The sequence below is a fragment of the Pongo pygmaeus genome, chromosome 20 (assembly GCF_028885625.2).
Source record: "Pongo pygmaeus isolate AG05252 chromosome 20, NHGRI_mPonPyg2-v2.0_pri, whole genome shotgun sequence".
In the NCBI taxonomy this organism is placed as follows: domain Eukaryota; kingdom Metazoa; phylum Chordata; class Mammalia; order Primates; family Hominidae; genus Pongo; species Pongo pygmaeus.
This window is the reverse complement of record NC_072393.2, coordinates 57,506,046-57,528,726: the sequence shown is the minus strand read 5'-3', so window position 1 is coordinate 57,528,726 and position 22,681 is coordinate 57,506,046. Positions and strand designations below refer to the sequence as shown.

The window sequence follows — 22,681 nt, the reverse complement described above, 5'->3', positions numbered from 1 at the left end:
CAGATTGGATCCAGGACCAGAAACAAAGGACATTAGTGTAAAAACTGGTAAAATCCAAATAAAGCCTGCAGTTTACCTAACAGTCCTGTCAGTTTCTTAGTTGTGACTGAATGTACCATGTACATTACATGACAATGTAAGATGGCAACATTAGGGGAACTCCAGTCTGGAGTAAATGAGAACTCTCTGTATTATCTTTGTAACTTTTATGTAAGTATAAAAGTATTCCAGGCCGAGCATGATGGCTCATGACTGTAATGCCTTGGTACTTTGGGAGGCCAAAGCAGGAGGATCTCTTGAACCTAGGAGTTTGAGACCAGCCTGGACAACATTCTGAGACCCTGTCTCTACAAAATAAGGCACCCCGTGTGGCGGTGTGTGCCTGTGGTCCCAGCTACTTGGAGGCTGAGGTAGGAGGATAGTTTGGGCCCAGGAGGTTGAGGCTGCAGTGAGCCATGATCACACCACTGCACTCCAGCCTGGGTGACAGGGGGACCCTGTCTCAAAAAAAACACACAAAAATGTATTGCAAAATAAAGCATTTATTTAAAAATATAAAGACCTATGCCACTCCTCTTAGCTGATTATTTTCCAGTCCCTGAATCACTATATTTGTTTTACTTTCAGAAGCTGTTCCCTCCCCAGGAATATTCAACTTCCAGTCTTCCAGTACCTTCCCATAACAGCCTTTTCTAACCATCTTATCTACTTAATTTTTTATTCTTTTTTTTTTTTTTTGAGATGAAGGTTCACTCTGTAGCCCAGACTAGAGTGCAATGGTGCCATTTCAGCTCACTGCAACCTCAGCCTCCCGCGCTCAAGTGATTCTCCTGCCTCAGCCTCTCAAGTAGCTGGGACTACGGGCATGCCCCACCATGCCTGGCTAATTTTTGTATTTTTTATTTATTTATTTATTTATTTATTTATTTATTTATTTATTTTTGAGACAGGGTCTCACTCTGTTGCCCAGGCTGGAGTGCAGTGGCACAATCTCAGCTCACTGCAACGTCTGCCTCCCAGGTTCAAGCGATTCTCCTGCCTCAGCCTCCCAAATAGTTGGGATTACAGGTGCCTGCCACCACGCCCAGCTAATTTTTGTATTTTTAATACAGATGGGGTTTCACCATCTTGGCCAGGCTGGTCTCAAACTCCTGACCTCAAGTGATCCGTCCACCTCGGCCTCCCAAAATGCTGGGATTACAGGCGTGAGCCACCGGGCCAGGCCCCTAACCACGTTATCTACTGTATCTCCCTACCTCGGTGCCTCTATATCCCCTTGCCCTGATTTGACATCTTCAGGTACTTATTCTTACAGAACATATGCTATGTATGTCTCGTCTGTCTCCCTTACAAGCATGCAAGTTTCCTGAGAGTAGGGGCCATGTCTATTCTGTCCCGTGTGCAGCCTGGAGCCCAAAGCATAGCAGGCATTGAATATTTCTTAAATGAATGCATGTAATAATGACGATTGCTTCTCAGCAAAACACTGTCACAACTACCAGCAATAACAATAAGTAAATCTCATTTGTTCAGCCTAATTGTGGTCCAGATTCTGTGTTTACTAATACACGAGTAATATCACAAGAACCTGGACGGTAATATTAGCCTCATTTCTCAGATGGAGAAAATAGGACATAGAGACTAGAAGGACCTAAAGTTACAAAACAAGTTAGAGACACGGCACCTAGTAGAACCCAGCGCCTAGAATGGCTAAGACCCCCAGACCATCTACCACGCCCTCTGCCCTGGGGAGTGTCCACATGTCCAGATTTCCCTACCTAAAACGTCCCTTGAGTCCTAAAGAATCTGTCTTGAGGATATGGCAGGAATAAAGAGAGAGAGAGAAAGAGAGAAGGGGGCAGGGGTCCCGGGACTATTGGATCTGAGAGAGGAAGGGGGCTGGGGACCCAGAGTCCGGGGTCTGAAGAAGGAGGGGCTGGAGCCTGGACTCCCGGGTCTGAGGGAGGAGGGGCTGGGGTCCTAGACTTCCGAGTCTGAGGGAGAAGAAGGCTGGGGATCTGGACTCCTAGGTCTTAGGGAGGAGGAACTGGGGATCTGAACTCCCGGGTCTGAGAGAGGAAAAGCTGGGGATCTGGGCTCCAGGGTCTGAGGGAGGAGGGGCTGGGGCCCTAGACTTCCGGGTCTGAGGGAGGAGGGGGCTGGGGATCTAGACTCTTGGGTCTTAGGGAGGAGCTGGGGATCTGGACTCCTGGGTCAGAGGGAGGAAGAGCTGGGGATCTGGACTCCTGGGTCAGAGGGAGGAAGAGCTGGGGATCTGGACTCCTGGGTCTGAGCGAGGAGGAGCTGGGGATCTGGACTCCTGGGTCAGAGGGAGGAAGAGCTGGGGATCTGGACTCCTGGGTCTGAGCGAGGAGGAGCTGGGGATCTGGACTCCTGGGTCAGAGGGAGGAGGAGCTGGGGATCTGGACTCCTGGGTCTGAGCGAGGAGGAGCTGGGGATCTGGACTCCTGGGTCTGAGGGAGGAGCTGCTACGAGGTGCTGGAGGCCTTAGGTAATTGGTCTTGAGGAACTAGATCCAGGTCCGGGCCTGCGCTCTTTCTTTTGGGAGCCCGGATCACTCCGCGAGCCACGCCCCATTTCTGACCCGGTCAAGCCCCGCCTTTCTCGGCCTCGGCCCCTCCCCAACCTTCCCGGCCCCTCGAAGGATCTCGGAGGCGAAGTTGCTGGAAGATACTTAAGAGGGCCCCAGTGGAAATGGAACAACCAAAGGACGGGGCTGGGCCTGAAGGGTGAGACAAACAAAGACCTCCTGAGAGGGGGACAGAGACCCAGAGAGAGGAGGGGACAGAGAAAACGAGAGAGAAAGGGCGCGCTGAACAAACCTGCATAGAGAATCAGGAAAAACAAAAAAGCTCAGTTATCATCACATAGGTACAGAATCTTAGAAGATCTTGGTGAGAGTTGAGCGAGATACTTAGAAACAGGCGGAGGCCGGGTGCAGTGACTTATGCCTGTAATCCCAGCACTTTGGGAGGCCGAGGCGGGTGGATCACATGAGGTCGGGAGTTCGAGACCAGCCTGACCAACATGGAGAAATCTGTCTCTCCTAAAAATACAAAATTAGACGGGCGTGGTGGCGCGTGCCTGTAATCCCAGGTATGCGGGAGGCTGAGGCAGGAGAATCGCTTGAACCCTAGAGGCAGAGGTTGTGGTGAGCCAAGATAGCACCATTGCACTCCAGCCTGGGCAACAAGAGTGAAACCCCGTCTCAAAAAAAAAAAAAAAGAGCTAGAAACAGATACTCATCGAACAGAAATTTCCAAGAATAAACCAAGAAATGTGAAGACTCCAGGGATCCCCACAAGGCTGGAGAAATCGTAGCTGTCCATTGTTTTAGCACTTACCAGACCCAGCCCTGTCATACGCACCCTTGATACCATCCAAAGCCATCTGTGACTATAAACAAATTAAGGTTCGGAATAGGAAAATGATTTGTCCAAAGATACACCACTAAAAGCGAGGTGGCCAGGAATTGGAACTGAGTTCTGTCTGATGCCGAAGTTCATGGCAGAGCTGTCTGTTTCTTTAGAGAGACCCGGGTTAGAAACAAAGAGAGAGAAGCGGGGGAGGAAGTCACAGGTGGGCACTGAGGATGGAGAGATGGCTGCCTTCCGCAGAGGTGCAGAGACAGCCTGGCAGTGAGAAACAAGGAAGTACGGAGACGCTGAGCCCCACTGACCTGTCTTTTTGTTGTTCTAGGAACAACCTGTCCCTGCCATCATCTGGGACCGAGCCGTGGCCCCCTGCGCCTCTCCCAGCCCCTCCACCCTGGCTCCTGAGCTCCACAGACCCCGCCCACCTGGGGCTCCCGGAAAGCGTGGCCTCTGTCACCGTGCCCATACGCCTGGACACCCTCTCCTGCCTCCTGCACAGTGCCCTGCTGGGGGCCTACACCTTCCAACAGGCCTTGCCCTCTTGCCCCTGCTGCCCCCAGGCAGGCCACTCCCAGCCGGGCGCAGTCAGGAGGCCTCCCAGGGGACGCGGAGGCTGGGAAGTCAGGCACAGGCCAGGCTGGGGCCGAGGCCCACATCGACGGGGCCTCGGGAGAGCTGAGCAGCCAGAGAGGTGCCGGGCGGGGGGCCCTGGGGCTGGCCCCAGGACCCCACCAATCACGCTGCCATCACCACCAACACTGCCTGCCCAGGATGGGAAGAAGGAAGCTCGAGGTCCAGAGCCACCCCTGGAAACACCACCGTCTGCCGAGGACTGGGAGACAGAGTACTAGGACCTTGGAGGGTCCAGCACCTGAGATTGCAGTCACCCAGGAGGGTTTTCCTGGGGCCCAGAGTGATCTCAGCCCTGTCAGAAGAACCCCAAGAAACATCTTCCATCCACCCCTCTCCCCAAAACCACGGTCCCAGGAGTAGCTCCTGTGAGGCACTTGGTGAACCTGACCTAAGCCACCTGAATCCCAAGTGAGAAGAAAACCCTAAACCTCATACCCAGGCCTGTGTCCTTGATGGCGTCAACCCCATTCCCAACGCCATCCCCAACCACAACCACAATCGTTACCTCATTCTCAACCCCCAGGGCTCCTCCAACCCCATTCCCTACCCTCTCCCTAATCCCAAAGCCACTCCTACCTGCCTCTCTCTTCCCCACTCTCAATACCCTATTCCCAAACCCATTCATTCCCATCCCTGTCACCAGTCCCAGCTCCACTTCTGCGCCTCAACCCTAACCCACCCTCTTTACCAACCCCTTTCTCCTCATTCCCTATGTACCTCAGCCCATCTTTAATGTCCTCTGAATCTACAGCCCCAAAGAGCCCCATCCTCAACCTCAGCCACAGCCCTGTGTCCATCCCCACAAAGAACCGCATTGGCCCCACATATCCAGACACCTGCGACTCCCCGCCCTACTGCCTGCTCTTCAGATAGGAAGCCCTGGTTGAACAATAAATGCGTGACTCTCCCTGTATCTTGCGCGCACATGCGCGCGCGTGTGTGTGTGTGTGTGTGCGTGCGTGCGTGCTTACACAGCTTGGACAAAGCCAGGGTTGCTGTGAGCAAGGCTGGCAACAAGGTATTGGGTTCCGGGGAGGGTCACAGAGGTCAGTGAGCAGGGGCTGGGTTGGGGGAGCCCCCTGGATGCCTGCTTCAGCGAATTCCATTTGAGGCCTCTGCCACCGCTGCATTTCTGCCTGCTGGAAGCTGCTGGGTCGTGGGACCATTGTGTAGGGAGGCTTAAGGGATTTGGGGAACCTAAGCGGGCAAAGAGGCCAGTGACCAGGCTCAGCTCAGTCTGCACAGAGGGGCCGTGGCAGAAGGAGGGCTCAGGCAGGCTCTGCCACTCAGGTAGGCACCAGGCATGGGACCTGTACCCCCTCTTCCCCAAGTCCCAGGAGTCTAGGGTCCCAGCTCCTTCTTCTCCCAGGACCTGATGTCCCACCCCCTAGCCCCTAGCCCCTAGCCCCTTCCTTACCCACCACCCAAGAATCCAGGCTCCTGGGCCCATTCTCACCTAGGACTCAGGAATCTAGGCCTCCAGCCTATTCCTTGCTCAGAACCTGGAAGTCCAGGCCCCCGGCCTTCTCTTCTCCAGAACACAAGGCTCCAAGAACCCAGCCCCCCGCTCCCTGTCGTCTTTCCAGGATCCCTACCATCCTCCTGCCTCAGACCCAGGAGTCCGGGCTCCAGTCTCCTCCTTCCCCAGGACCCAGGCGTCTAGGTCTCCATCTCCTTCTCCCGAGCACTTGGCATCCCACTCCTGAGCCCTCTCTTCCCCCAGTTCCTTCCTCCATCAAGTCCCAGGAATCCAGCTCCCAACCCCATCTCTCCCCTTCCCTACAGATCACCATGTACAGCTTCATGGGTGGTGGCCTGTTCTGTGCCTGGGTGGGGACCATCCTCCTGGTGGTGGCCACGGCAACAGACCACTGGATGCAGTACCGGCTGTCAGGGTCCTTCGCCCACCAGGGCCTGTGGCGGTACTGCCTGGGCAACAAGTGCTACCTGCAGACAGACAGCATCGGTGAGCCCCCCGGCCAGGGTCGGGGCCGCGCCTGGGGAAAGAGCAGGGCGGACTTCGGGGCCCAAGGACACCTGTATTCCAGATGGAGAACTCTGCGGCTCAAAGAGGGAAAGGGAGCAATCCAAGGTCACTCAGCATGGAGGGGGCAGAACTGGGACTACAGGGTTGTTTTCTAGCTGCAGTTTCACGGGGTGCTGGTTTGCAGGTTAAGTTGGGAGAGGTGGCATTTCCTGACGCCTCAAAAGTGTCATGCACAGCAATTGGGGCTAGTGTCACGAAACAGCATTTTCTAAATACCTACTATGGAGCAAGAACTATCTTAGGTACTGGGGGATACAGAAGAAATATGGGCCTTGAATTTGGTAAATACTGCATAAAGCAACATAAAGTATTTTTGCCTACTTATAATGTGCCAGGCCATAGATAGAGAGATACATGGAGATATATAGTATAGTGCTTGCTGCATAGCACCTATAATATATTAAGTTAATGTATACTACATTATGTATAATATATGCAATTTATATTATTACATATAATTTATGATGTATAATATATGTAACTACATATATACATTAATAAATTAATATACAGTATAGTGTATTATACATGCACCTCTATTATATAATGTTACTAATACATAATATAGTGTATATAATATGCTACATATTATATAAGTAATGCACATATCATATATATGATGTAGAATCCATTATATTACACATTCATTATCTAATAAATAGTATATATCATGCCACATATTACATAATAAATTAATAATGTATATATTATACAATACATTATATAATAAATTAATAATGTATATATTATACAACATATTATATAATAAATTAATATATAATGTAGAGTATATTATATTGCACACTTATTATATAACATATTAATAAATTCGGCCAGACATGGTGGCTCACGTCTGTAATCCCAGCACTTTGGGAGGCCGAGGTGGGCAGATCACCTGAGGTCAGGAGTTCGAGATTAGCCTGGTAAAAAAGGTGAAACCCAGTCTCTACTAAAAATACAAAAATTAGCCAGGCATGGTGGTGCACACCTGTAATCCCAGCTACTCAGGAGGCTGAGGCAGGAGAATCGCTTGAACCTGGGAGGCGGAGACTGCAGTGGGCCCAGATGGCACCACTGCACTCCAGCCTGGACAACAGACAAAGACTCTGTCTAAAAAATAAATAAAAATTAATTAATAATACATAATATATTGTGTATTACTACTAGTAATAGTAATAATAATAACTGGCATTGATTGAGTGCTTACTATGCCCTATGTGCTATTCTAAGCACTTTACATGGATAAACTCGCTTCCATCCCCAACAACACTACGGGCAGTTCAATTGTATGTAAGAGTGAGACATGAGATTTGACCTCAAAATTCAAACATCCTCTTGACTGGTTGAGAAGAAGAGCTAAGCCTCACTGAGTGCTGGACGTGACAGGCATGGGAGACTTCGCCCACTCATCTCTCCCCGAGCCAGCCCTGAGAGAGAGGCAGGACGATGCCTGTTTGCTGGAGGGGTAGACTGAGGCAGGGAGAAGTGAAAAGACTTGCCTTGGGCCACCAGCTTCAGAGTCCGGTCTGCCTGACTCCACACGTTCTTCTCATTTCTGGCTGTCTCATTTGTGACACTTCTACATTTCTCCTGCTTCAGGCTGGGAATTCCCCGAGGGACAGCCCTGAGCCACCTCTCTGTCTTATCTCTGCCAGGGATGCTGGAGACTGGGAGGCTTGGTGAAGGTCTTTCGTTTTTTTGTTTGTTTTTGTTTTGTTTTGTTTTGTTTGAGACAGAGTCTCGCTCTGTCACCCCTGCTAGAGTGCAATGGCGCTATCTCGGCTCACTGTAACCTCTGCCTCCTGGGTTCAAGCAATTCTCCTTGCCTCAGCCTCCCGAGTAGCTGGGATTACAGGCGCCCACAACCATGCCTGGCTAATTTTTGTATTTTTAGTAGAGACAGGATTTGACCATGTTGGCCAGGCTGGTCTCGAACTCCTGACCTCAGGTGATCCACCCGCCTCGGCCTCCCAAAGTGCTGGGATTATAGGCATGAGCCACCGAACTTGGCCTCATTATTTCATTTGATTTGATTTTTGTAGAGACAGCATCTCACTGTATTGCCCAGGCTTGTTTCAAACTCCCGGTTTCAGATGGACATGGTGACTCAGCCTGTAATCCCAGCACTTCAAGAGGCTGAGGTAGGAGGATCACTTGAGCCTAGGTGTTTGAGACCAGCCTGTGCAACGTAAGGAGACCCCATCTCAACAAAAAATAAAAAATTAGCTGGGCATGGTGGTGTGCTCCCGTGGCCCCAGCTGCTCAGAAGGCTGAAGTGGGAGGATCATTTGAGCCCAGAAGTTTAAGTCTGCAGTGAGCTAAGATAGAGCCACTGCACTCCAGCCTGGGTGACAAAGCAAGACCCTGTCTCAAAAAATAATAATAAGATAAAATAAATACTTAAAAAGAAACCCTCCTGGCCTCAAGCAATCCTCCTGCCTTGGCCTCCCAAAGTGCTGGGATTCCAGGCCTGAGCCGCTGTGACCAGCCTGAATTAGTGTGCTGGGGTGCCATAACAAAGCCCCACAGACTGGGTGGCTTGAACAACAGAAACGTGTTGTCTCACAGTTCTGGAGGCCAAGATGAAGATGTGGGCAAAATCAGTTCCTTCTGAGGGCTGTGAGGGAGAATCTGTTCCATGTCCCTCCCTGCCTGGTTTCTGGTGATTTTCTGGGAATCTTTGGTGTTCCTTGCTTTGGAGATGCATCACCCCAATTTCTACCTTCCTCACACATGGCATTTTTCCTAAAAGCATGTCTGTGTCCAGATTCCTCTTTTTATAAGGATGGCAGTCTTTGTTTTATGTTTTGTTTTATTTTTGAGTCTCGCTCTGCCACCCAGGCTGGAGGGCAGTGGCATGATCTTGGCTCACTGCAACTTCTACCTCCCGGGTTCAAGTGATTCTCCTGCCTCAGCCTCCTGAGTAGCTGGGATTACAGGTGTCCGCCACCAAGCCTGGCTAATTTTTGTATTTTTAGTAGAGATGGGGTTTCTCCATTTTGGCTAGGCTGGTCTCAAACTCCTGACCTCAGGTGATCCACCTGCCTTGGCCTCCCAAAGTGCTGGGATTACACTGGGCAGGAGCCACCACACCCAGCCCAGTCTTTGGATTAGAGCCCCACCCTACTCTAGCATGATCTCATCTTAACTAATTATATTTGCAAAGACTCTGTTGCCAAATAAGTTACCATTCTAAGGCACTAGTTACAATTTCAACATAAAAATTTGGGGTGGGGGACAGAAAGACATAACTCAACCCATAACAATATCCATGGAGAAACAGCCAGGAATTTCTCTCACCGAGGCTTCTACAAGGCAAAAGACTGGGTTTTACAAAGATCCTAGACTTTTTACTTTTCAATGGCGAGATGCAAGGTTTGAGGTGTACCGTTTCCCGGGTGCTTCAGCGGACAGAATAGCCAAGCAGTTAGGAGCGTGGGCCTTGGAGCTTGGATTCCAACTCCAGCCCTGTTTCTAATTATGAGACCTCGGGCAAGTCACTTTACCTCTCTGGGCCTCCATTTCTTCACTTGAAAAATAAGCATAAAAATGGTACTTATAGAATAGGGCTCTGGAGGAATAAATAACATCACACCTGGGTAGCAAGCCTGGCATATAGTTAGCCGTTGCTAAAGGAGGAAGAGATTGTTATTATCTTTCCTGAGCGGCCATCCCTGGGCAAAGCACGAGAAGAATGGCCCCAATGCTCAACATGAATTCATTTCACGCATTTATTGGCCACCTATTATGCACCAGGTGCTAGGTGCTGGGGACACAATGGTGAATGAGACAGCAAGGCGCTTGTCCTTGCAGAGCTAAGGATTTACTGAGGAGAAACAGACATTATAAATAAGTTAAAAACAAGTAAATAGGACATTTTCAGATATAAGCAAGCAGTATAAAATAAATGAAAGAGTAGGCTGGGAGCAGTGGCTCACACCTGTAATCTCAACACTTTGGGAGGCCAAGGCAGGTGGATCACTTGGGGCCAGGAGTTTGAGACCAGCCTGGCCAACGTGGCAAAATGCCATCTCTACTAAAAATACAAAAATTATCTGGGCGTGGTGGTGCACACCTGTATTCCCAGCTACTCGGGACCCTGAGGCAGGAGAATCGTTTGAACCCCAGAGGCGGAGGCTGCAGTGAGCTGAGATTGTGCCACAACACTTCAGCCTGGGTGACAGAGGAAGACTCGGTCTCAAAAAAAAAAAGAAAAAAAAGAAAAGAAAAGAAAAAGAAAAAAAGAAATGAAAGAAATGTGAGAGAGAATATAATTAGCAGGAAAATATAGGGAATCAGCATTCATTCATTCATTCATTCAACAAACATTTCCCGAGGCCAGAATGCAAACCAAATGTGTGGTGGGGGTGTTTATGACACAGAACCAACCCACTGCCTGTCTTCAAGGAGCAATCAGCCTGGAGGGGGAGACAGACAAAGACAGTCACAACCTTTAGCCGTGGGTGAAGATGATGACTGAGGGGTGGGGAGATGCTTCCTAGAGGATGGGTCATGGGAGCTGGGCTTTGGAGGATGAGTAGGAGTTTGCCAGGTGAAGAAGAGGGCATTTGCAAAGAAGGGAAAGACGAGCTGCGTTAGGGATATGGAAAGGGGCAAGGCATTTTCATCTCAGAGGTAGCAGCATCTCTCACTTAGAGCAGGGGAGGTGTGGGAATGACCATGGGGTGCTCCCACAGCATACTGGAATGCCACCCGGGCCTTCATGATCCTGTCTGCCCTATGCGCCACCTCCGGCATCATCATGGGCATCATGGCCTTCGCTCATCAGCCTACCTTTTCCCGAATCTCCCGGCCCTTCTCTGCTGGCATCATGTTTTTTTCCTCAAGTGAGTAAGCCCACCCTCTCCTTACCCCTCTCCTCACTCTCATCTCAAACCCCAATCTGTCCCCACCCCTCAACACCATTCTCACCCCTTACTCCTCCTCACACTCAACCCCACCCCACCCTAATCCCATCCCCACACCCAAAACCAACCTCATGACTATTTCTAGTTCCAGTCTATTCTGACACTAGCTGGTGTACTACAATTCAGTTCTGGCATGAATCACCTAAAATTTGTGTTTGACTCCACAGGTTAAGACCACAGTCCCTAGCAAGACTGCCTCTACCTCAGCTACAAGCTGCAAGTAGGGTGCCTGGGCCACCCATGCTTTTGATCCACTGGCTACAAACTAGGAGGTTCCCAAGACCCACTCAGATTCAAAAATTTGCTGGAGGCTGGGTGCGATGGCTCACGCCTGTAATCCCAGCACTTTGGGAGGCTGAGGCGGGTGGATCACTAGGTCAGGAGTTTGAGACTAGCCCGGCCAACATGGTGAAACCCCATCTCTACTAAAAATACAAAACAAAATTAGCTGGGCGTGGTGGCGGGCGCCTGTGGTCCCAGCTACTTGGGAGGCTGAGGCAGGAGAATGGCGTGAACCCGGGAGGCGGAGCTTGCAGTGAGCCGGGATTGTGCCACTGCACTCCAGCCTGGGCAACAGAGCAAGACTCTGTCTCAACAAAAACAACAACAATAACAACAACAAAAATTGCTGGAATAACTCATAGACTGCAGGAAAGTGCTATACTTACAGTTATAGTTTCATTATAGAGGACACAACTCAGGTCCAAGCAAATGAAAAGACACAGAGGGCAGAGTCTAGGAGAGCCCAAAATGCAGAGCTTCCAAGCCTTCTTCCTGTGGAGCCAGGGATCACCCTCCCAGCACACAGATGTTTTCGCCAATAGGGAGCGCCACTGACCTTCAGTGTCTAGAAATTTTATTGGAGTCTTGTAAAATAGGCATGACTGATTGAATCATTGGCCATTGATGAAATGCAGTTTCCAGCTTCCTTTCTTCCCTGATATCAAGTGGTTCAGAGCCCCAACCCTCTAATATCATGGTTGGTCTTTCTTTTTTGTTTTCCTTTTTTGAGATGGAGTCTCGCTCTGTCACCCAGGCTGGAGTGTAGTGGCTCGATCTCAGCTCACTGCAACCTCCACCTCCCCTCCCGGGTTCAAGTGATTCTCCTGCCTCAGCCTCCTGAGTAGCTGGGATTACAGGCACCCACCACCACACCCAGCTAATTTTTTTTTATTGTATTTTTAGTAGAGACGGGGTTTCACCATGTTGGCCAGGCTGGTCTTGAACTCCTGACCTCAAGTGATCCACCCTACTTAGCCTCCTAAAGTGTTGGGATGACACGCATGAGTCACTGTGCCTGGCCTGGTTGGTCTTTCTGACAACCACACTCAACCCTGAGTCATCTCATCTCATTACCATAAACTCAGGTTGGGCCCAAGAGGCTCAAGAATAACAAAGACCCTCCTATTACACAGGAAGTTCCAAATATTGATTCTCCCTCCCAGGAACCAGAGACAATGGCTAATTACGTTATAAAACACAAGCGTGTCCAACCCCATCCCAAACCTATCCCCCAATCGTCTTTACCCCTAATTTCAACTCAAACCCCATCCTCACCCCCAACCCATTTCCACCTCTTTCCCCAATCTTAGTTCCCACCCCCATCGTCAGCTCTCTGGCCCATCTCCAAAATCACACCCAGCCTTAGTCCCACCTGCATCCTCCCGCCCTCTCTCCCCAGCCCTTTTCGTCGTGTTGGCCTTGGCCATCTACACTGGAGTCACCGTCAGCTTCCTGGGCCGCCGCTTTGGGGACTGGCGCTTTTCCTGGTCCTACATCCTGGGCTGGGTGGCAGTGCTTATGACATTCTTCGCAGGTACTGGGGGCAAGGGGTGGGAAGGTCAGCGTCTGGGGCAGAGTGGGCAGCAGATAGGGTGGAAGATGACAGGGTGTCCCACATGAGTCCCACAGCACTGGGTCAGGAGGAAGACTCCAGGCCTATGGAGTCTGGGGTCGGGGATACCCAGCGAGAAAGAGAGTAGGGTGTTGGGCTCTCTTGGGGTGGAAATGGAGCTGGGGGAGGTTTGCGGGGGTCAATTTGAACTTCTTCTCATGCAGGGATTTTCTACATGTGCGCCTACCGGGTGCATGAATGTCGGCGCCTGTCTACACCCCGCTGAGCCCAAATGTGTCCCCCAACTTCATCTGGAAGTTAAAGTGAGGCCACTGAAGAAGAGGAGGAGGGTCTAGAGGCCTGAAATCCTGGTTCCTAGGGGAATGAGGGGGCTCAGTTCTGGACTGTGGGTTTGCGGGGGGAGGCTGACTCCTGGTCCTAGGCTCAAGGAGGAAGAATAGGGCCTGTGGGAGGGAGCTGAGAAGACCTAAATCCCCATCTGCCTGGCAGGTTGTTAGAAAAATGGAATATCCATTAGAGCAACTTTCTGGGGTCTAATAAAACTGATGTGAAACTACTAAAGTGTTAATCCTTGAGGGACTAGGATGGGGAGAAACAGCTGTAAGGGTGGTGGGTGTGGGCAGGGGTGCTTTTTTGTGTGTTTTTCTTGTTGTTGTTGTCGTCATTGTTTTGAGACGGAGTTTCGCTCTTGTTGGCCAGGCTGGGGTGCAATGGTGTGATCTCAGCTCACTGCAACCTCTGCCTCCTGGGTTCAAGTGATTTTCCTGCCTCAGCTTTCCAAGTAGCTGGGATTACAGGGGCCCACTACCACGCCTGGTTACTTTTTGTATTTTTAGTAGAGACGGGGTTTCACCATGTCGGCTAGGCTGGTCTCGAATTCCTGACTTTAGGTGATCCACCCACCTCTGCCTCCCACAGTGCTGGGATTACAGGCGTGAGCCACCGCACCTGGCCCAGGAGTGCTGTATTATGGAGGCCTGACCTTCTCAGTTTCTGCAGGGAGGGGAACAGAGATAAATCAACAGTCCGTGCCCAGGAGCTCACCACAGTTCAACTTCCAGGATATGTATGTGTAGGATAATCGGACAAATGAAAAGATCTCTGAAAAAACTCCCTGCCCCCCCCACCTCTAGTTGGCTCTCCCCAGCCTCCTCTCTCCTCCCCTGATGCGTCCCTTCAAAGGAAACACCAGAACCCTGAGCCTTCACCTCCGGCACCTGCTCTTCACACATCATTCATGACCGTGATCTTCTCTTTATTCACTCATTAGTAATTCATTCTATTAATTGATGCTGGCTGGGTGTGGTGTCTCACACCTGTAATCCCTGCACTTTGGAAAACCAAGGCAGGTGGACTGCTGAAGCCCAGGAGTTCCCCAGGCAACATGAGAAAAACCCCATCTCTGCAAAAAAAAAAAAAAAAAAAATTAGCTGGGCGCGTTGGTGTGTGCCTGTCCCAGCTACTCAGGAGGCTGAGGTGAGAGGGTCGCTGGAGTCCGAGGAGACGGAGGTTGCAGTGAGCTGTGACAGCACCACTGCACTCCAGCCTGAGTGAGAGTAAGACTATGTCTCAAAATAAAAAAGAAAAAGAAAAAGAAAATAAATGGTTGCTAACTGCCATGAGATTTACTGATGTCTATCATAAAATAATAAGACTACTTCACAAGGCTGATTCTAATCAGACTATTTACTACAGCTATGCTAATAAATGTTATGTTTATAGAGGCTTATTCCCTAAAACAATATTTACTGGGGCCTCCTCAAATAGAAATACTGTATTTATAGAGGTTTTCTCTAATAATAATGACAATTGAAGATTTCTCTAATAATTTATTGAGGCCTATTTAAATAGAAATATTTGCCAAGACTTATTCTAGTAATCATATTTATAGGGGCTTACTCTAGCAATAATAATGATATAATTATGACTCCAGACTCAGGACTCTGACTTACCTACTCAACCTACTTACTCAACATTTCCACTTGAAAAGAAGAGACATCTCCAATCTCACGTATCCAAAAATAAGTTCCTGATCTCACACACACCTTATGTGTTCCTCCAATGGTCTTCCCCATCTTAGGAAATGACAACCTCATTTTTTATTTTATTTATTTATTTTTTTGAGATGGAGTCTCACCCTGTTGCCAAGGCTGCAGTGCAGTGGTGCAATCTCGGCTCACTGCAACCTCTGCCTCCCCTCCCAGGTTCAAGTGATTCTCCTGCCTCAGCCTCCCAAGTAGCTGGGATTACAGGCATCTGCCACCGCGCCCAGCTAACTTTTGTATTTTTAGTAGAGACGGGGTTTCACCACGTTGGCCAGACTAGTCTCAAACTCCTGACCTCGTGATCGGCCTGCCTCGGCCTCCCAAAGTGCTGGGATTACAGGCATGAGCCACCACGCCTGGCCAACAACCCCATTTTTATCCAGCTACTCAAGCCAACAACTTTGGGATTCAATGTTGGCTTTTTTTTTTTTTTTTTTTGAGACAGGGTCTCACTCTTGCCCAGGCTACAATACAGTGGCATGATCACAGCTCACTGCAGCCTCCACCTCCCAGGCTCAAGTGAGCCTCCCATCTCAGTCTCCTGAGCAGCTAAGACTACAGGTATGCACCACCCACTATGCCTGGGTAATTTTTTAATTTTTTGTAGAGATGGGGTCTCCTTATGTTGCCCAGACTGGTCTCTGTCTACTGGTCTCAAGTGATTCTCCCACCTCGGCCTCCCGAAGTGCTGGGATCACAGGCATGAGCCACCCCAGCTGGCCTGTGTCTGCTTTTGGTTTCCTGTAAATCCTCAAAGACAGCACCTGGCACATGGTAATCACTCAAAAGAACATTTGTTGAACAATAAATCTTTATTCAGGTCAATTGATAGTGCTGTTTATTGACTTACATAAAGTATTATTTATTGAGATGTATGCTAATGATACTAAGATTTAATATCTTTTTATCATTATAATAGCCATTAAATATTATGACTAGAGTGCACCTCAATAGAAATGATGATGCCTTCCATAATAACTATTTACCATTAGCATTCATTTCTTTAATAGAACGTAGGTTAATTGAGGATTAGTCTTTATTTTATTTTATTTTATTTTTTTGAGATGGAGTCTCGCTTTGTCACCCAGGCTGGAGTGCAGTGGTGCGATCTTGGCTCACTGCAACCTCCGACTCCGGGGTTCAAGCGATTCTCCTGCCTCGGCCTCCCGAGTAGCTGGAATTACAGGTGCACGCCACCACTCCCAGCTAATTTTCTGGGGTCTTCCGTGGCAGATGGGGGCTACTGAGGAGCTTTCAAGCCCGGGAGAGGTTGGAAGGGGATGGAGAAAGTTGGAAGAGACCTGGGGTGATTCAAAAAAACTGACAGTGCTTAGACAAGACTGACAGAGACCTAAGAAAACCAAGTGGCCAAGCAGGCGACATGAGCGGTGAACCCTGAAAATCTGAGACAGGTCTCAGTTAATTTAGAAAGTTTATTTTGCCATGTAGTCCCAGCTACTCAGGAGGCTGAGGCAGGAGAATGGCGTGAACCTGGGAGGCGGAGCTTGCAGTGGGCCGAGATCGTGCCACTGCACTCCAGCCTGGGCAACAGAGCGAGACTCCATCTCAAAAAAAAAAAAAAAAAAAAGAACAATAGAAAGTTTATTTTGCCAAAGTTGAGGACGTGCGCCCATGACACAGCCTCAGGATGTCCTGACGACATGTGCCCAAGGTGGTTGGGGCACAGCTTGGTTCTATATATTTTAGGGAGATATGACACATCAATCAATACATGTAAGAAGTACATTGTTTCATCCAGAAAGGTGGGGACAACTCAAAGCAGGGAGGGGGCTTCCAGGTTACAGGTAGGTGAGAGACAAATCGTTGCATTCTTTGAGTTTCTTTTTTCCTAGATGGAGTCTAACTCTGTTGCCCAGGCTAGAGTGCAGTGGCACAGTCTCGGCTTACTGCAACCTCCACCTCCTGGGTTCAAGTTATTCTCCTACCTCAGTCTCCTGAGTCTGGGATTACAGGCGTGCACCACCACACCCGGCTAATTTTTGTATTTTTAGTAGAGATGGGGTTTCAGTATGTTGGCCAGGCTGTCTCGAACTCATGACCTCAGGTGATCCACCTGCTTAGGCCTCCTAAAGTGCTGGGATTACAGGCATGGCCTCTTTTGAGTTTCTGATAAGCCTTTCCAAAGGAGGCAATCAGATATGCATCTATCTCAGTAAGCAGAGGCATGACTTTGAATAGAATGAGAGGCAGGTTTGCCCTGAGCTATTCCCAGCCTGACTTTCCCCTTTAGCTCAGTAATTTTAGGGCCCCAAGATTTTCCTTTCACAGAGCTCTCAGGAAAAGCCTCAGAAGGAGGCCTGGGGTTTTCCTCTGGCAGCCACAGACCACATCTGGTTGAGAAAGCTGCTGGAGATCCTGTGAGCAACTCTGTCTCCAAGGCCCCAGCTGCCTTGCCTCTGTGCTCTTAAGAGATGGTCTTGGCTGGCTGAGCGCGGTGGCTCACGCCTGTAATTCCAGCACTTTGGGAGGCTGAAGCAGGTGGATCACCTGAGGTCGGGAGTTCGAGACCAGCCTGACCAACGTGGAGAAACCCTGTCTCTACTAAAAATAGAAAGTTAGCCGGGCGTGGTGGCGCATGCCTGTAATCCTAGTTACTTAGGAGGCTGAGGCAGGAGAATCGCTTGAACCTGGGAGGCAGAGGTTGCTGTGAGCCCCGATCATGCCATTGCACTCCAGCCTGAGCAACAAAAGTGAAACTCCGTCTCAAAAAAAAAAAAAAAAAAAAGAGATGACCTTCACTCACCCGCTCTTACTGGCTTGTGGTGTCTGTCAGAGGGCCTGGGCCTGTGATCAGCCTGTGATACCTACGTGTGCAGAGACTCACTGGAGCCAGGTACAGGTCACCTGTGTGTGTGCATGCATGCATGGGTGTGATGGTGGTGGTAGTGGGACCCACTTGGGGAGATGAGAAACGAGGTTACAGGCTTGGACCTGGAAGTGAAAGGAGGATGAAAATGGTCGGAGTTAGGTATGAATTATAGAGGTTGCAGAGAAGAATGAAAAGACAGTGGCTGGGCGCAGTGGCTCACTCCTGTAATCCTGGCACTGTGGGAGGCTGAGGCAGGTGGATCACCTGAGGTCAGGAGTTCAAGACCAGCCTGGCCAACATGGCAAAACCCCATTTCTACTAAAAATACAAAAAAAAAAAAAAAAAATTAGCCTGGTGTGGTGGCATACAACCCATAACCCCAGCTACTCAGGAGGCTGAGGTACAGGAATCACTTAAACCCAGGAGGCGGAGGTTGCGGTGAGCCAAGATCATGCCAGTGTACTCCAGCCTGGGTGACAGAGTGAGACTCCATCTCAAAAAAAAAAAAAAAAAAAAAGGGTTGGGATGGGAATGAGAATAGGGTCAAGTTTCAGGAAGAGGATGGGGTTGGGTTTGGAGTAGGGGCTGGGGTTAATAATGGAGAGGGGATTGGTTTGGAGATGGGGTGGGGTTTGAGAATGAGAATGGAGTTAGATTTGAGGGTGGGAAGGGGTTAAGGGTTGGAACTGGGAATAAGGATGGTGTTGAGTTTGGGAATTAGAATGATGTTAGGTTTGGGGATGGGGGCGAATTCGGGGATGGGTTGAGTGTGTAGTTGGGACTGAGAATGGAGTTCTATTTGAGGATGGGGATGGGCTTAAATTAGGGGTTGGAGCTGGGGTGGAGATTACGAATAGGGATGGGATTGTGTATGGAGTTGCGTTCAGGAATGGGAATAGGGTTAACTCTGGGGATAGGGATGGGTTGAATTTGTGGTTGGAACTGGGCTTGATATTGAGTTTGGGGATGGAGTTGGGTTTGGGGTTAAGGATGGCTTTGGGTTTGGAGGGGGGTCAAGGTCACAGATAGGCTGTGTGCTCTGACCTGCTACTCACTGCACACCATGGCAGATTTTCCAGAGACCTGGCCTGCCCATGGCCTCTGCCACCTCTGGGAGCCTGTGCTCATGAATGTGTTCTCAGAGTGGTGAGGATCTGAGTGAAGGATGGGAGCTGCCAATCTGAGTCTCTCCAATAAAGGAGAGGAACCAGTCTTCCAGGTCATTTCCCATTCTCCACATTTGCCAGCTGTCCTGGGACTGCTGGCCCAGTTCATCTTCAAGACTGAGGTCCTCTTCCAGACTATTCCCTGTGTATTAGTCTTCTCACACTGCTATAAATAACTGCCTGGCCGGGCATGGTGGCTCACGCCTGTAATCCCAACACTTTAGGAGGCCAAGGCAGGCAGATCACCTGAGGTCAGGAGTTCAAGACCAGCCTGTCCAACATCGTGAAAATCCGAAAATCTACTAAACCTGAAATCTACTAAAAATACAAAAATTAGCTGGGTGTAGTGGCGGGCACCTGTAATCCCAGCTACTTGGGAGGCTGAAGCAGGAGAACTGCTTGAACCTGGGAAGTGGAGATTGCAGTGAGCCGAGATTTTGCCACTGCACTCCAGCCTGGGTGACAAGAGTGAGACTCTCTCAAACAACAACAACAACAACAACAACAACAACAACAACAAATGCCTGAGACTGAGTAATTTATAAAGGAAAGAGTTTTATTTGATTCACAGTTCAGCATGGCTGGGGAGGCCTCAGGAAACTTACAATCATGGCAGAAGGTGAAGGGGAAGCAAGGCACTGTCTTCACAGGGTGGCAGGAAGAAGTGCCAAGCGAAGGCAGGAAGAGCCCCTTAAAAAAACATCATATCTTGTGAAAACTCACTCGCTATCACAAGAACAGCATGGGGGAAGCTGGCCCCATAATTCAATTACCTCCACCTGGTCTCTACCTAGACACGTTGGGATTATGGGGACACAATTCAAGACAAGATTTGGGTAGGGACACAAACCCTAACCACATCACTCTGTTTCACAGAGGTCAAGTTTTCCTGGGCCTTCTACCTGGGCTGTGGTACCTTCACCTTATACCTGCTCATAGATGAGGTGTTGCCAGGACCTGATGTTGGTGTGGATGGAAGAGGCTAGCGTTTGGGGGGCTGGAGAACCCTGAACCAAAATCCTTATGTCCCCTAAAACCCCCTAGGCCCCCTGATCCTGGTGATAAAGGCCACCAGGCTGGAGCCCCCACCCAAGCAGGGGTGCCACTGAACTCATTAATCAGATGAGGATGTTGGTGTGTCTGCCTCTCTGCAAACCTTTCAGAACTGTGATTCTCTGCTGTTTGCCTGCCCTTGGCATATGCTCCAAACTGGGGCCCAGGATTCTGAGCTCCTGCCCGCCCCTTCCTCCCTCAGGACCTGGAGTTCAGGCCCCCAGCTCCTTCCTCCTTAAGCCCCAGGAGTTCTAACTCCCAAGCCCCCTCCTTCAGTAGAGACCCTAGACTTGGGGCCTTCCTCTCCCAGAATGGAAGACTGCAGAACCCACAGGAAAGCATGACACATCCCCAACTGTCCCCTCCAGCCACATCTGCCCTCCCCTTTAACGCACACCCCAGCCTGATTGGCTTCCTCCCACCTCAGGGCCCCCAAGCCTCTCTCTCTCTCACCTCTTCCAGGAAGCCCCGACTTGGTGTTGAAGCCTCCATGGGTGGGAGTTGTAGAACCTGTGACAGAGGCAAGTTCTAAACCACTGCCCAAACCACTGATGATCTGACACCCTCAGTGCCCTCCCCCACCACACATTAAGCGGGGAACCGGACCCTGGGGAGGGGAGGGAGGACGTTGCCTGTGCAATCCAGGAAGGGAGGGTATGTGAAAAGCTACCGGGAACTGTGTGAAACCAAACCAGCCTCATCTGACAAAGTGCAGGACCCCTCACTGCCCCAACTGCTTGCTGGTCTCTCTTTCTTGAGCTCTGAGGATTCAGGAGTCTAGGTGCACAGCCTCCTTCTCTCTGAGATTCAAGAGTCTGATCAGCAGCCTCTTCCTCCTCCAGGACCCAGAAGCCCTGAGCTTACCCCCATGGAGCCCCGCCGGTCCCTGGCCCTGCTGGTGGGCTCCCTGGGCCTGACGTTCTGCCTGATTGCTTTGAGCACCGATTTCTGGTTTGAGGCTGTGGGTCCCACCCACTCAGCTCACTCGGGCCTCTGGCCAACAGGGCATGGGGACATCATAGCAGGTAAGGGGAATGGGTGTCCTACAGAGGGGCTGCCAGCGGGGATGGGTGCTCAGTGGTCTTCTCCCGATCAGGCTACATCCACGTGACGCAGAGCTTCAGCATTGTGGCTGTCCTGTGGGGCCTGGTGTCTGTAAGCTTCCTGGTCCTGTCCTGCATCCCCTTACTGTCCACCCCAGGCCACGGCCCCCTTGTCTCAACCACCACAGCCTTTGCTGCAGGTAAGCATGCTGGACTGGACTGGGCTATCGGGAGCCAGCGAATTCCTGCCGAGGGGCTGAGCCATCTCTCTTGTCCTTGTCCCCAGCCCTCTCCATGGCGGTGGCCATGGCCGTGTATACCAGCGAGCGGTGGGACCAGCCTCCACACCCCCAGATCCAGACCTTCTTCTCCTGGTCCTTCTACCTGGGCTGGGTCTCAGCTATCCTCTTTCTCTGTACAGGTGACTATCCTGCCCACTGCCCTGGGGAGCTTGGGAGGGTCCAGTTGGGGGCCCTGAGGACAGAGGGCAGGGGCAAGTGCTTAAACTCTTTCTGGCCCCCCAGGTGCCCTGAGCCTGGGTGCTTACTGTGGCGGTCCCCGTCCTGGCTATGAAACCTTGTGAGCAGAAGGCAAGAGCGGCAAGATGAGTTTTGAGCGTTGTATTCCAAAGGCCTCATCTGGAGCCTTGGGGAAGTCTGGTCCTACATCTACCCTGCCCTTCCAGCCCTTCCCCACCCCCTCCTCTTGTTTCTTCATTCATTCAACAAAATTTGGCTGGAATCTGGTTATTCTGAGATTAATTCTGCCAAGACATAAGCCAACTGTCTGCCAGCTCCATGGTAGGAGCTGGGCACCAGGGGAAGGTGAGGGCCCACCAGGCCGACCAGCCTGCAGGGCGCTCCTGCCCAGCGCGAGTGCCCAGCCCATGTGGACACAGGCTCCAACCCGTGTCTATGTCTCCCCTTCTCCAGCACTTTTCTTTCTCCCTGTGTCTTCCTCCCTTTAGCTGGCTCTCTTTCCTTCTCTCTCCCTCTCTGATTTTGTCCCCTTTGCCAGAACTCGGCCCTTCCTTGCACTCAGTCAGTTCTCTTTGCACATTTCCCCATGCTGGGGACACTGGCACGGGTCAGACCCAGGCCCTGCCCACCAGGGGCTCAGTCTGTGGGATGGTGGGGAGGAGGCACTTATAGACCAGAAGCAGTTAATACAGGCCAGACAGCAGTCCCAGTGCAGGGAGAACGCCGGAAAAAGACTGACTGTATTGTGGAGGGATGGAGACGACTTTTCTGGAGAGAGAACGTTTAGGAGCTTCTTAAGGGCCAAGGAAAGGTAATTTCCAGGCAGAGGGGCCCAAAGATGAATGTGCAGAGAAGTCAGGAATCTTGTGGGGATGAAGAACAGTAATTTAGGGCCAGGATATAGAACGTGGGGGGGCGGGGGATGGAAAATGAAGAGGGAGAGGCAGGTGGGGGCTGTGGCTTCTAATGTCATGCTGGACTTTCTCTTGAGCATGATGGGGAGTTGGGAGAAAATTGTGGGTAGGGGAGGGACAGCGTCAGCTCTGGGTGCCAGAAAGACCCCCCTGTAGACATGAAGGGGAGGCCAGAAGGTCAGGGAGGAACTTGGCAATGCAACAGGTGGGACATGATGAGGCCTGACCTGGGACCAGGAAAGGAGGGAATGAGACAGACAGATTCAGGGGAAGGAGGAGCAGGACTTGGGCAC

At 50.6% G+C, this 22,681-nt stretch overlaps 3 protein-coding genes across 5 annotated transcripts; all 3 read left to right on the top strand.

Annotated features, from left to right (window-relative positions):
* The first annotated feature begins 2,613 nt into the window (after positions 1-2,613).
* C20H19orf84 (chromosome 20 C19orf84 homolog) lies at positions 2,614-4,939 on the top strand. The gene is made up of 2 exons (XM_054464631.2): positions 2,614-2,750; positions 3,721-4,939. The coding sequence occupies exons 1-2, from the start codon at positions 2,716-2,718 to the stop codon at positions 4,244-4,246; spliced, it is 561 nt and encodes a 186-aa protein (XP_054320606.2). The 5' UTR covers positions 2,614-2,715; the 3' UTR covers positions 4,247-4,939.
* Positions 4,940-5,262: 323 nt separating this feature from the next.
* On the top strand, positions 5,263-13,414 carry LIM2 (lens intrinsic membrane protein 2). 2 transcript variants are annotated; one of them, XM_054465545.2, is made up of 5 exons: positions 5,263-5,318; positions 5,814-5,994; positions 10,773-10,922; positions 12,685-12,819; positions 13,062-13,414. In XM_054465545.2, exons 2-5 carry the CDS (start codon positions 5,820-5,822, stop codon positions 13,121-13,123), a joined length of 522 nt encoding a protein of 173 aa, XP_054321520.1. In that variant the 5' UTR covers positions 5,263-5,318; positions 5,814-5,819; the 3' UTR covers positions 13,124-13,414. The 2 variants fall into 2 exon arrangements, with proteins under 2 accessions (XP_054321520.1, XP_054321519.2); XM_054465544.2 differs by having other exon boundaries at positions 5,814-6,120.
* Positions 13,415-17,748: 4,334 nt separating this feature from the next.
* On the top strand, positions 17,749-21,811 carry NKG7 (natural killer cell granule protein 7). 2 transcript variants are annotated; one of them, XM_054464371.2, is made up of 5 exons: positions 17,749-17,757; positions 20,795-20,977; positions 21,049-21,195; positions 21,282-21,416; positions 21,520-21,811. In XM_054464371.2, exons 2-5 carry the CDS (start codon positions 20,821-20,823, stop codon positions 21,576-21,578), a joined length of 498 nt encoding a protein of 165 aa, XP_054320346.1. In that variant the 5' UTR covers positions 17,749-17,757; positions 20,795-20,820; the 3' UTR covers positions 21,579-21,811. The 2 variants fall into 2 exon arrangements, with proteins under 2 accessions (XP_054320346.1, XP_054320345.1); XM_054464370.2 differs by lacking the exon at positions 17,749-17,757 and adding an exon at positions 20,551-20,606.
* The last annotated feature ends 870 nt before the right edge of the window (positions 21,812-22,681 follow it).

Excerpts from the sequence above, each read along its gene's own strand:
- NKG7 (XM_054464371.2), top strand. The coding sequence starts at position 20,821 with ATGGAGCCCCGCCGGTCCCTGGCCCTGCTGGTGGGCTCCCTGGGCCTG. Across the intron at positions 21,196-21,281 it reads CACCACAGCCTTTGCTGCAG|CCCTCTCCATGGCGGTGGCC; the intron begins GTAAGCATGCTG and ends CCTTGTCCCCAG. Across the intron at positions 21,417-21,519 it reads TATCCTCTTTCTCTGTACAG|GTGCCCTGAGCCTGGGTGCT; the intron begins GTGACTATCCTG and ends CTGGCCCCCCAG.
- C20H19orf84 (XM_054464631.2), top strand. The coding sequence starts at position 2,716 with ATGGAACAACCAAAGGACGGGGCTGGGCCTGAAGG. Across the intron at positions 2,751-3,720 it reads GACGGGGCTGGGCCTGAAGG|GAACAACCTGTCCCTGCCAT; the intron begins GTGAGACAAACA and ends TTGTTGTTCTAG.
- LIM2 (XM_054465544.2), top strand. The coding sequence starts at position 5,820 with ATGTACAGCTTCATGGGTGGTGGCCTGTTCTGTGCCTGGGTGGGGACC. Across the intron at positions 6,121-10,772 it reads GGGAAAGGGAGCAATCCAAG|CATACTGGAATGCCACCCGG; the intron begins GTCACTCAGCAT and ends GTGCTCCCACAG. Across the intron at positions 12,820-13,061 it reads GCTTATGACATTCTTCGCAG|GGATTTTCTACATGTGCGCC; the intron begins GTACTGGGGGCA and ends CTTCTCATGCAG.